We start from the raw sequence: 12,918 nt of genomic DNA on the forward strand, positions 1-12,918 counted from the left end.
TTGAAGCATTCAATTGAGTTCGATAATCACTTAAACTCTTTATTGTGTGCTTAGATAACAAAGTCATAATACTTTGTTTTTCATTCATCAAACTCTTACATTTTATCAGAGCTGCATTGTGACTACTATTAGACTTTTCAATATGAAGATCAAATCTTTTCTTTTTTACAATTTGAAAACTCATCACCCACAAACAAATCAACACCCTCTTTTGACTTAAAGAGGTAACAATACAAGCAAAAGGCAGCATCTTTGGATATGATGTATTCTAACCATGTTGGGTATGCACCAAACCAAGCTGAATTAAAGCGTTCTAGTGTTATTATATTTCCAAATGTTTTTTTGAGGAAAATCATAGTGTGAAGGTTGACAAGGACCTTTTTTAGATAAGCTCTTCGGATTGCATACCTATCATTTATATGGTATTCATAAATTGGTCTTCTTAAGCCAGGGTCAGCAAGGAGAGTGTCGGGGTTGATTTCAATATGACTTTTCTTTGAACTTGGTTGAGTTACATGACTTGAAGTTTTGATTGACTCTTCGTTCTTAAGGGATTTACGCTTGAAATACTTGTCTAGTGACATGTTAATTTAATATGAACCTGCTGGATTTTTTTATCATCATTAGTGTCTACATAAGAATTAACACAACTACACAATAATTCACTATTAAACAAAAGTCAATTGAGTTACACAATAATTCTAAATCTTTCATATTAAATTCATAGCAAAATACACATCAATTCATCAAAATCAAAACCTATTATAGATAAGTATGTTGATTAAATTATACTTAATCATTTCTAGATATTTTATTGAGGAACAATGCCTAGTGTATTTATAAGAGGAACAATACTTGAAAATCATGCTTTCTACTTGATATTTTACTTACAAACAAATCATGTGAAAATATTAAATTTCAATAAACTACTATGCAATGCAAAAGATGCTAAGAATAGTGGTTTTGCATGAATATTAATTTATTCCTGTATAATAAAAAAAGAAACACTCAATTGATTAAATTAGCAGATTTAAACATTTATTTTGAACATATTCATATCAAAACCCCTAAATTATCATAAACCCTAATGTTTTTAATAGCTAATTATAAAAGAAGAAAACTAAAATTAGACAATAAAACAAATAGAAAAGATAAAAAAAAATTATCTAAAGCATAAAGTAAAAAAGCAAAAAAGATTAATTGCTTAATTATACTTGATGAGAAATTTGCATATGGGAGAGGCAGGGAACGACAGCCCATGAAAAGAACAAAAAGAACTCTTTGTTAGTCAAGGAAAGATAAAGAAAGAAAAGGGAAAAATGAAAAAAAAAATTAGGGCAATGAGCTCTATGTGTGTGTATTAACATATGAGTCAACATTAATAAACAATAATAACTTTTCTTCTATGTAGCAACAATTCACTAAACTAATATATTAATATTTTAATATAAAAATATTAAAAATATATATATTAAGGGGGCAATCCCCCCTCTATTGTCTTCCTATGGCTTCACCATTGCCTCTTGGTAGAGTCTGTTTAGAAGTGTGGTTGCGGTTATTTTTTAAAGTGTTTTTCTTGCTAAAATGCATTAAAATGATGTTTTTTATTTTTAAAAAATTATTTTTGAAACCAGCGCATCAAAATAATTCAAAACATATAAAAATAATAATTTTTAAAAAAACCCTGGTAGAACCGCGTTTCCAAATTCTAAAACATCTGGTAAGATAACCTGTGCTCTTGTTGATGGTGGGACTGCTTTTGACAGCTCCAGCAAGAGTACATGGTAAAGTGCTTGATTTACTAAAAACAGGTGGACTTGCGGCATAAATTAGCATTATGCTAACTAGCTAGCTACTGTTGATGCACATGCAGTTAGGTTTGCTTCAATTTTTTCAACATTGATGAAGCATCCTTTTTTTTATTTAACGGCTTTAAAATTTGATGAAGCATCCTAATTAAAGAGACCACCCAGTTCCACGCCAAGCTGTCTCAAATTCTCCTTTTCTACAACTTCCAATTACAATACAAGATGGTGTTGGCTTGGCTAGGTGCTCCTAGCCGATGTGGGGATCCTCTCGGGACACCAATCCCGTGTCCCTGTCGTTTCCACCGGTCAAAATTTCTGTGGCTTGGAGATGTCACTGATCCTACTGCCATTAATCCCACTTGTCTATTTTGTCTTGTTAGCTAAAAGTCATGCAAAGAAAGACTAGAGACATGAGACAGCATTAAACAACTTGAATTAATCCACTTTCAATTTCTTAATATGGATTAACCATATACATGTTCGGAAGTTCTTGCTCAATTTCACTAGGCTTACCAGCCGATTTAAGTTTTTTAGTGTTTTCATTGAGTACAGAAACAAGGTCATGCCTGCTCTGCCCAGTTAAATGACACCCCCTCCCTCGGCAAACTATTTACTTGCAGAGGAAAAGCTTGCTTTGACCAAATGTAACAAATCTGAGTTATCAATGATTCTGTCAAAGAAAACAAAAGGGCGATCGGAAAGTTTATTTTGTACACTGTCTACCCTACCCATCAAACGAACCATGTTGTGCATTGCCTTTTCTTTTTCAATCAAGATCATCAGGTTGCACTGAAATATACAGTTTACTATATCATCCGAGGCTATACACCAATATATACTATGAAAACCATACAATGGACATGAATCATAGCAAAGGAAACAGAACGAGTATGTTTTTATTGCAAGTAAACAGAGGTCGAACAAGAAAAATTTTCTCCGAGGGCGGTAGCAGAGAGAGTGATATTTCCTTGCAGGAAGCATAGTCAGTCAAGTGTTCTTCTCCAAAACAGATAGTGCTGGTGTCAAATAGTTGTTTGCTTTGTCAGGTAAATGCGCCACCTGCACAAGAAATACATATTGCAGTGTGTTAAATTCTATCCAAACCTACGAATATATATATATATATATATATATATATAGCTTTTTAATGCAAAAGAATAAAACTATCATATATATATATATGATAGTTTTATTCTTTTGCATTAAAAAGCTATTATATTTGTATGTTCCTTACAAGTTCATAGAGCTCCCTCCCTTGCTCAGCAACGTATTCGTAACAGACCTGCACAATCAAAATTCAGTCTTCCATCTAACTTTAGCTAATCTCAAACCTAAACTGAATGTTACCCACATCAAAGCTCTTGTTTCTTGCAGTTGAATCGTGCAATGCCTTCACGCAGATATCAGCCACATCAGCACAACTAATCCCCTAATTTAAGAAAAAATATTAGGATCTTGAATTAAGTTCAATAATGTCCTCTTCTATGCCGAAGAATAATTAGTTCTCACCTGAGAAATCCTATTTCCTTGATCAAATATTAGTGCACGTTGACCACCTGGCTCCTCCTGCCAAAAGAAACCTTTCATTATGTTTTCCATGTTGGGGCTGGGCTTTGACTGTTCAAACATCTAATTTGCTAGAGATAAAGCAACTCGAATAACTATACATTAAACAATTTACTTCTACAACTACCGGTTGTCCATTGAGATTTATCTAGGACAACTTTAGGCACGACATCAAAAAAAGACTGCAATGACACTAGGAGATATTAATTAGAAGCTGCTATTGACAAAAAATATTTCTTCAGATCAGTTTACAACACAGAAAAGCAGCAATCGAACTTGTGTCTTTCTATGTACACTGACATACTGGTGTCACAAACTCTATAACAGTTTTTCCTCTCAGAAACCAAATGCTATTAAGATATGAGTTTGTTGGATATCAACACCATGCTAGTCAAGACAAAAAAAAAAAAAAAACAGCAATGCTTGTAAGCACTAATGTTGATCTTGAAAGAGGTCAGTCATCCACTGCTGTATTGTTTTTTAAATTTTTTCACTTTCCCTCATGAAATGGCTAATTAATGTTAGAATTCTGCAGACAAGAACAAGAACACTAATTACCTGTAGGGGACCAGGGCGAATGATTGTGTATCCAAGCCCTGATCTCCTCAGCGAGTCTTCCCCGGCCTGGAAAATGTTTGACCACAAATGTGACTAGGCAAGAAAATAAAAAGAAAGGACAAAATCAGAAAATGGTGCTAACCCTCTTGGCCTTCAGAACTTGTTCCCTTCTTGTGGGTTCCACTCCTAATCCTGTACATGAGACCAAGACAAAGTCTGTTTCTTGCCCAGTCTGCATAACATTCATAATAGTCTTAATAAACAGGATAACTTCTAGTTTCCATATATATCTCTTAGAACAGAAAAGATTATCTAGATGTCTTTTTGAGCAGCAGTAGCAGAGCACTTACAGGTAAAGCTTTTATGTATTCCAATATAAGCTTAAAGCTTCTCAGGTCTTGCTTCGCTCCTGCAGGTGCTTCAACAGGTCTCTGTAGCAAGAATATTGAATAGAATCAGCGTAGCTGGACCAAAAAAAAAATGCAACTCCACAAGGTCCATGCTTGTAAAGCACATCATAAAAAAAATCCTTTAGACCACATCTTTTCTGGAAAATCCAATTTTTCATTCACGCCAAAAATTAGAAAAATTAAAATGCAAAGTTCCATTTCTTGAAAAAAAATAGACAAACTAGCAAATTCACTATAAAAAATAATCCTAATGGCAAAACCAAATTATAGTGACAAACAATGCTTCAAACAGTAATACAAATAAGCAATCCCATCAAGAAAATACATGTTACTTTGAAAAGGAAGCCATAACTAGCTAACATGCCTTACATTACCAACACGTACTTATTGTGCATGAAGTATGTATGGATCTGCTGACCTATAACTTAAGCTTTTAGACCAAATTCTCGAGCAACTTCTTAACAAATTATGTAGTGACAACCACAATGAAAAATTGGAAATTGTGGATCCAGTTAAGGATTTCAGCATGTTTCCAAAAGAACTTTAAAAATGAAGAATTCTCCTCCATGGAAAAGTGATTTTCATGTGATTAAATCTTGTCACGTAGTTGCTTTAACTGTATTTTATCCAATTTGGGGCAATCTTAACAAAGAGTGGCATTGTTACATGTATTACTTAATTACATGCAAAGGAAGGCGGGTAGATTTAAGTTGTTAAAAAGCCGTTATAGTCGTTATAGTCAATGTTAAACACACCGTTTCATTTAGCGCCACTGTTCCTATAACTAACTCTAAAGCACATGGTTTGTGTGTGCTATGAGTCCTAAATAAAAGGAAGTCGTTAGGCTAGTAAAGTTGTGCATATATATATGCAGCACGGTTGTAACAGATTGGGCATTGAAAAATTGAAATGAAAGCATGATGAATGGAGATGCCATTTACTCTATTGTTTCTACTATAAACCATTACTTTTTCTGTACGTAACCATTGCCAAATACTGGATTCCATCCCAGTAGGTTCCTTAGAAATAACCATTGTATCAACTGGTATCAGAGCTTGCGAACCTTGGACACCAGCTATGCCTCCAGACACCAGAACACAGGATCTAAGGCGCTTGGAGGAGACGATTGAGTCTGCCAACAAGGAACATGCAGCCAAGTATGAGCAAATAACCAAGTTATTAGAAGTATATGGCCAGAAAATGGAGAGCCATGAGGTTAAGTTTGGGGAGATCAAGGACTTAATTGATGGCTTAACATTTCAGCAAAACTCCTTCCTACAGAGGTTGAGCTCAGGAAGAGGTGAACAAATTGCTAACCATGAACAGCCAGGATGCTCAAATGGAGTCAACAGGAACCATTGGGCCAGAGATGCAGATCAACCTCCTCAACAGGTATATAAACCTCGCCGTGATTTCCCTAGTTTCAATGGAGACAATGTCTATCAATGGCTATTCAAATGTCATCAGTACTTCGAAATTACAGAAATGACTGATTCTGAAAAACTCAAACAAGCATCCTATTACATGGATGACCGAGCCTTATACTGGCATCAGAATTTTGTTAGGCATCGACCTGAAGTCCTGTGGAGTGAATATATCGATGCATTGTGCTGTCGTTTTGGAGGTCAGAATGATCCATTAGAGGAACTAAAAGATCTTAAGCAAAAGGCTGATTTAGAAACTTATATACAGGAGTTTGATATCCTGTGGAATAGAGCAGAAATGACAGAAAGACAGGCATTGGTTTTCTTCCTGGGAGGTTTAGAAGTTGAGATTAAAAACATGGTTAAAATGTTTGAGCCTAAGACCCTATACCAAGCCTACAATCTAGCTAGGCTACAAGAGAACACCATCAGCCACAGACATCCACACCATTCCTACTCAAAAAACACATATAACACCACTAGTATTAACCCACCGAAGCCCTTCACTGCCCAGAATAACACAAAACCAAATCTCTACCACACAAACAACAATACCAAACCGGTTCCTTACCACCAGAAATCTCCAAATACACCATACCAACCTACAAAAACCTTGAGAAATAAAGAGCTAGATGAGAGGAGGGCGAAGGGATTGTGTTTCTGGTGTGACGAGAAATTCATACCGGGCCATCGATGCAAAAATAAAAAGGTATACTCCCTATGTATTGTGGACGATGAGGATAATTCAGAGGGAGAGGCCCAGGAAGGCAGTGAGGATGATCCAAACATATTTACACCACAAATATCCATCAATGCTTTAGAAGGCACTTCAGGTTTTCAGACCCTGCGAGTGACTGGTAAGGTTGACAAGACTTCCCTCTTTATCATGGTAGACTCGGGAAGCACACATAATTTTATAAACACTCAGGTGGCAAGGCGGTTGAGCTGCACTCTCACTTCAATTCGACCATTGACAGTAGAAGCAGCAAATGGTGGCCAGATGAATTGCACTCATGTGTGTAAGAATTTTCTGTGGAAAATGCAAGGAGTCCAGTTCTCTACAGATGTTTTTTGTTGTAGAGCTCAACAATTGTGACATGGTGCTGGGGGTACAATGGTTGGCTACATTGGGTAATATTTTATCCAACTACAATGAATTATGGATGTCTTTTGTATGGCAAGGGCAAGACATAGTGCTACAAGGGGACATCCCAGCTAAGCTTCAAACCATTGGTTTTGAACAATTCAATAGTCTGATCAATAGCCCAAGCCAGCTCGTGGAGGTCCATCTATGCAGTCTCAGGGTAGTGGGTGAAGAGTATCATTTCATCAGCTCAATGACAACAACACTTCAACCTAGCCTGGAGAGCAATACGGCTATAGATGAATTGTTACATACCTACCAGGACATCTTCAAAGAACCAACAGAACTTCCTCCTTTGAGAGCACATGATCATGTTATTCCTCTCAAGGAGGGATCTCAACCAGTCAACCTCAGGCCTTATCATCATGCAGGCTTACAAAAAGATATAGTGGAGAAAATAGTAACCGAAATGCTGGATTCTGGCATTATACAACACAGCACCAGTCCTTTTGCCTCCCCAGTGGTTTTGGTGAAGAAGAAGGATGACACTTGGCGGTTGTGTGTGGATTACAGGGCTCTCAACAACATGACCATCAAAGATAAATTCCCAATTCCAATTGTAGAAGAACTGTTGGAAGAACTGGGCAGGGCTACAGTATTCTCTAAAGTTGATCTACGGGCTGGTTATCACCAAATAAGGATGTTGGCAGGGGATATACGCAAGACAGCTTTCAGAACCCATAATGGACACTATGAGTTCTTGGTCATGCCATTCGGCTTGACTAATGCACCAGCAACCTTCCAGAGCTTGATGAATGACATCTTCAGAAGGCATTTACGAAAATTTATTCTAGTTTTCTTTGATGACATCTTGGTGTACAGTCCTACCTTGGAGAAGCATGTAGAGCAACTACAGATTGTGTTTGAGATACTCAGGAATCAGAAGCTCCTTGCTAAGAAGAGTAAGTGTGTTTTTGGCAGCCCTCAAGTGGAATATCTGGGCCACGTGATCACCAAGTCTGGGGTAGCTACCGATCCACTCAAAATCCAAGCCATTATCAACTGGCCATTTCCTAAAAACATCAAACAGCTGCGAGGGTTTCTTGGTCTCACAGGGTATTACAGGCGGTTTGTCAAGGGTTATGGGGCCATTTGTAAACCTTTAACTCAGCTCCTCAAAAAGGATTCTTACAAATGGGATGAAGAGGCCAAGATGGCTTTTGAAAGGTTAAAACAAGCTATGACAAATCCTCCAGTTTTGGCCTTACCCGACTTGACCAAGCTGTTTGTTATTGAAACTAACGCTTCAGGCACTGGTGTGGGGGCTGTGCTAATGCAGGAAGGGCATCCTATAGCTTTCCTCAGCAAGGCTCTTGGTCCTAGGCAACAAATTCTATCGGCTTATGAAAGGGAGATGTTTGCAATTCTTCAGGCTGTAGCTAAATGGAAACATTACCTTTGGGGAAGGCATTTTCGCATAAGAACTGACCATGTTAGCCTTAAGCATTTGCTGGATCAAAAGGTAACATATCCTTCTCAACACCTCTGGCTCACTAAATTGCTTGGGTTTGATTATGAGATTGAGTATCGCAAGGGGAAGGAAAATGTAGCTGCAGACGCTTTGTCCAGGATTCCTAGCAGTCAATTATGCACCATGGTCATGACTTCCATCTCCACTCCTATCCTGGACGAAATCAAATTGACTTGGGCATCGGATGATAGTCTCAAGCACATTATACAGGATTTGTTGCATGACCCCAGTTCCCATCCTCACTATACGTGGGTCAACAACCATTTGAACCGGAAGGGCAAAATTGTGGTAGGCCACAATCCTGCACTTCATAACAAGCTGATCGCCTTGTATCATGACACAGCTTCAAGGGGCCACTCAGGGGTGGTGGTCACAGCTCAAAAGGTTAGCAGTCTGTTCTACTGGAAGAAACAACAGAAACATGTTAGACAATTCGTGAGAGAGTGTAGTATCTGCCAGCAAAATAAGCATGAGAATGTGCTAACACCAGGATTGCTACAACCTTTACCTATTCCTCTTGTTCCATTTACTGATATCAGCATGGATTTCATTGAGGGCCTCCCTAAATCAGAAGGAAAAGAAGTTATTTTTGTGGTGGTGGACCGATTCAGCAAATACGCACATTTTATGTCCCTAATTCATCCTTACTCAGCCTCTTCAGTGGCTAGAGTTTTTATGGATAATGTTTATAAGCTGCATGGGCTCCCAGCTACCATTGTCAGTGACAAGGATCCGGTTTTCTTGAGTCATTTTTGGCAGCAATTATTCCAACATCAGGGAGTAAATCTACATCATTCGACAGCTTACCATCCACAATCGGATGGCCAAACTGAAGTGGTGAACAGGTGCTTGGAACATTACTTACGCTGCATGTCTGGGGAAAGTCCTCATCAATGGTCCAAATGGGTGCCTCTTGCTGAATGGTGGTATAACACCAACTATCACACATCCACGAAGTCTACCCCTTACGAGATCTTATACGGTTTTCCTCCTCCCCTGCATATTCCCTACTTCCCTAAGGATTCCACAGTGGAGGCTGTTGATCAACTGCTCACACAGAGGGAAGTGATGCTTGCCCAAGTCAGAGACAACTTACTCAAGGCTCAACATCGAATGGTACAACTTGCCAATCGCAAACGCAGTGACCGACAATTTCTTCCTGGGGACTTAGTCTACCTCAAGCTACAGCCTTATCGTCAGAACTCTTTAAAACGCAGAACTTCTCAGAAACTTGCTTCAAAGTTCTATGGCCCTTATTCAGTTTTAAAAAAGATTGGTTCGGTGGCTTACAAACTGTTGTTACCACCCACAGCTTCTATCCACCCAGTTTTTCATGTATCACAGTTAAAGAAACACAAAGGGAACAAGGTCGTACAGTCCACATTGCCAATTACTTCTTCAGCTCCCATGATCATTCCACAGGCAGTTTTGGATCGCAGGATGGTAAAGAGGGGTAACCAGGCCACTACTCAAGTTCTACTCCACTAGAAGGGTCTTGCACCATCTGATGCTACGTGGGCGTTTGCTGATGAAATTAGGTGTCGGTTTCCTGAATTCTCCCTTGAGGACAAGGTCGCTTTGGAAGGGGGACTACCTGTTACATGTATTACTTAATTACATGCAAAGGAAGGCGGGTAGATTTAAGTTGTTAAAAAGCCGTTATAGTCGTTATAGTCAATGTTAAACGCACCGTTTCATTTAGCGCCACTGTTCCCATAACTAACTCTAAAGCACACGGTTTGTGTGTGCTGTGAGTTCTAAATAAAAGGAAGTCGTTAGGCTAGTAAAGTTGTGCATATATATATGCAGCACGGTTGTAACAGATTGGGCATTGAAGAATTGAAATGAAAGCATGATGAATGGAGATGCCATTTACTCTATTGTTTCTACTGTAAACCATTACTTTCTCTGTACGTAACCATTACCAAATACTGGATTCCATCCCAGTAGGTTCCTTAGAAATAACCATTCTATCAGACATCTCATCCCAATCAATTAAGCCAAATTCAAATAAGAATTGAGATATAAAGACCCAAGGCAAATAAAAAAAACCAATCATCTCACAACCATTGAAAGCAAATGAATGCTGAAATCTCATATTAATGTAACTTTTCATTCTAAAACGAAACAGCATAATATTTCTTTGGTATTTTTATGACAATTCACTAATAGACAAACCTGTCTTCGGGGCTCAAAGCGGATGGTAATTGTGTGTACAAGAAATGGGTCCAATGGCAGATCATCTGGTTTTACAGGGCGGAAGGCAGAAAATGGCACTCTTACCTGCCATTTACACAAAACAGAAGCTGTTAAAAGAAGAAATTGGAATCTGGATCTGTATAGCACTAAAAGAAAGGTATCAGAGATGCTCACCCTACAAAATCCTACTTTGGTGCTAATTCTTGCAAAATACAATTTGCTTTGAGTTTTGTCAGCTGAAGGACCAGCTTCGAGTATCAAAACATAAGATCTTCCATTTCCACCAACAGAGAGCACTAGACCTTCATACCTAACCCCAAGGAAAATTTTATTTTAGGAGTGTGATAAGCATTCAAGGTGGATGCAAAAGAATAAGCCAACAGGAAATCTATTAACATCCAGCTACTAGTGATATAAGGAGCTATTGATTTTTATGTATCACGTACCTGTCAAGAGTATAACCCAAAGGAAGCGATAGCTTTTTTGACAATTCAACATAGCCTCCCCTAGTGAAAACATACCCTGTAGGCGAGATGAATAACAGAGCAAAAGAAAGCATGCATAGAACATTTAGCAGTTGTATATACAAAACTTTACTAAACGTCAATGTAAATGTTGTCTCTCTCAATTATGTTAGCACATATTTCACCTGAGAAAACTGAATCTCCAGCCTCGGTGAACTCAAATTTAGCATCCATTCCTGCATCATACTTCGAAGCAACTGCATCCTGGAAGTAAGTTCCTTGACGAACTTCCCAGCCATTCAATGAATCTGCGGATTTGAACTTTGCAAGCAAGAGCTTGCTTTTGCTGCTTTTTCCGGCTCGTAGTTGTGCTAGTTTGTTGTTGTAGTCCTGCAATTTTTTAATGTATAATTACTCAGACATGACAGGGGAGGTTTGACTCAGCTGAAAATGAATGTGAGACACTACCTGAAGGGCTTTGGTGAGATTAGAAACCCCTTGGTGATCAACTCTGAAAAGATCTCCAGTGATGGAAGAACGAGCAGTGGCACAATATATGATTTTGTTGCAGCCCACCACCGCTGCCTTAAGGGTAGAGGGATCTCCCACATCCCCTATCATGATCTCCACTGACCTGGGAAGCATGTTCACAACTTCCTCATCTGCCTTCCTCACCAAAGCCTGCATTAATTAATTAATTAATATACTAAGAATTAAGGAATCAAGAATATTAACCCCAATAATAAGGGGGAGGGAGAAGAAAGACCTTAACAGTGTAACCCCTGAGCATAAGTTTCCTAACAACAATGCGGCCAATGCGACTGGTGGCACCAACAACAAGAACAGTGGTGTTCTGGGCACCAGGGATAGCAAACTCACACATGGGACCCTCCCTGATGAGCAATGCATCAAGAGCTTCCTTGTCATCTGCACGTGTTGTTCTTGATATCTGTCCCAACCCTGAGAACTTCCTCCACACCTCATCGAATATCTGCCTTGACTTCCTTCCAAGTCCAACAGGGTTTACATCCTCCAAATTCAGTGGTTGCTGCTGCTTTGCTGTGCTTTCCTTGTTATATTCTTTCTTATTCTCCGTCTCTGTCTCCGTCTCTGTCTCCATCTCCTTCCTGTCCTTGATTGCTCTCACCACAACTAATGTGCTCTTCTTGCGGATGTTCTTCACTGTTGAGATAGGGAGAGATGTGTAAATATTGCGGTGTGAGGTGAAGTTGAAGTGATTGCTGTTCGTCAAACTGGCACTCGCATTTGTCGTTGGAGTCACACTTGCACTTGCTGCTGCTGCTGCTCTCATCTTTTCTTGTAAATTCTTGCTACCACTGATTAATTATTACTGACTAAATTTGGTTTATGATATAATCAACAAATGATTCTCCAAGTCTCTTCAACATGCAATATATAGTAGGGTAGCTACTCCTCTTCTGTATATGGCAGAACTCGGACAACTGTTCGTTTTCTTCTGACAACTTAGAAAAAAATTCTTAATTACATGCATATATGCAGAAATTGATTTTATGAGTGGATAATTGTGACAAGAAAGATTACAAAAACCAGGAAAAAAAAGGGAAAAAAAAGGGTTGGTTGGTGTTTCATGTTTGAGGCTTGAGAGATCAAAATCATAAGGGCAAATAAATGACAAAAAGAAAGAAAAAATGGAGACCACATAATATTATTTGAGGTTTTTCCGACAGCTGCAATTAGAGCCACAAAACCTGCCACGTTCACATCCCATTTTCCTCTCATTCTTTTTTTTTTTTTGGTTGAATACTGACCTCATTTTTCTTTATCAAATTTTCTCCTGTGGCCTTGATTTTCGAAGAGTTAGTGAAATGAATCCGTGTACCTTTCATTTCTAG

General features: G+C 38.5%; 1 protein-coding gene across 2 annotated transcripts; it reads right to left on the reverse strand.

Annotated features, from left to right (window-relative positions):
• Window positions 1–2,451: 2,451 nt before the first annotated feature.
• LOC118037673 (protein HIGH CHLOROPHYLL FLUORESCENCE PHENOTYPE 173, chloroplastic) lies at window positions 2,452–12,676 on the reverse strand. Of its 2 annotated transcripts, XM_035043737.2 has the most exons (13): window positions 11,811–12,675; window positions 11,513–11,725; window positions 11,230–11,434; window positions 11,027–11,102; window positions 10,755–10,890; window positions 10,560–10,664; window positions 4,283–4,363; window positions 4,075–4,164; window positions 3,933–3,998; window positions 3,318–3,374; window positions 3,160–3,237; window positions 3,043–3,090; window positions 2,452–2,867 (listed from the first exon to the last, which is right to left on the reverse strand). In XM_035043737.2, the coding sequence occupies exons 1-13, from the start codon at window positions 12,354–12,356 to the stop codon at window positions 2,796–2,798; spliced, it is 1,773 nt and encodes a 590-aa protein (XP_034899628.1). In that variant the 5' UTR covers window positions 12,357–12,675; the 3' UTR covers window positions 2,452–2,795. The 2 variants fall into 2 exon arrangements, with proteins under 2 accessions (XP_034899628.1, XP_034899637.1); XM_035043746.2 differs by lacking the exon at window positions 3,933–3,998 and having other exon boundaries at window positions 11,811–12,676.
• Window positions 12,677–12,918: the final 242 nt, after the last annotated feature.

The sequence above is a fragment of the Populus alba genome, chromosome 14, assembly GCF_005239225.2.
Source record: "Populus alba chromosome 14, ASM523922v2, whole genome shotgun sequence".
Lineage (NCBI taxonomy): Eukaryota > Viridiplantae > Streptophyta > Magnoliopsida > Malpighiales > Salicaceae > Populus > Populus alba.

Coding starts and splice junctions, on each gene's coding strand:
- LOC118037673 (XM_035043737.2), bottom strand. CDS start 12,356: ATGAGAGCAGCAGCAGCAGCAAGTGCAAGTGTGACTCCAACGACAAAT. Junction 10,891..11,026: donor TTGGGTTATACTCTTGACAG/GTACGTGATACA, acceptor CCTTGGGGTTAG/GTATGAAGGTCTAGTGCTCT. Junction 10,665..10,754: donor CCAAAGTAGGATTTTGTAGG/GTGAGCATCTCT, acceptor TGTAAATGGCAG/GTAAGAGTGCCATTTTCTGC.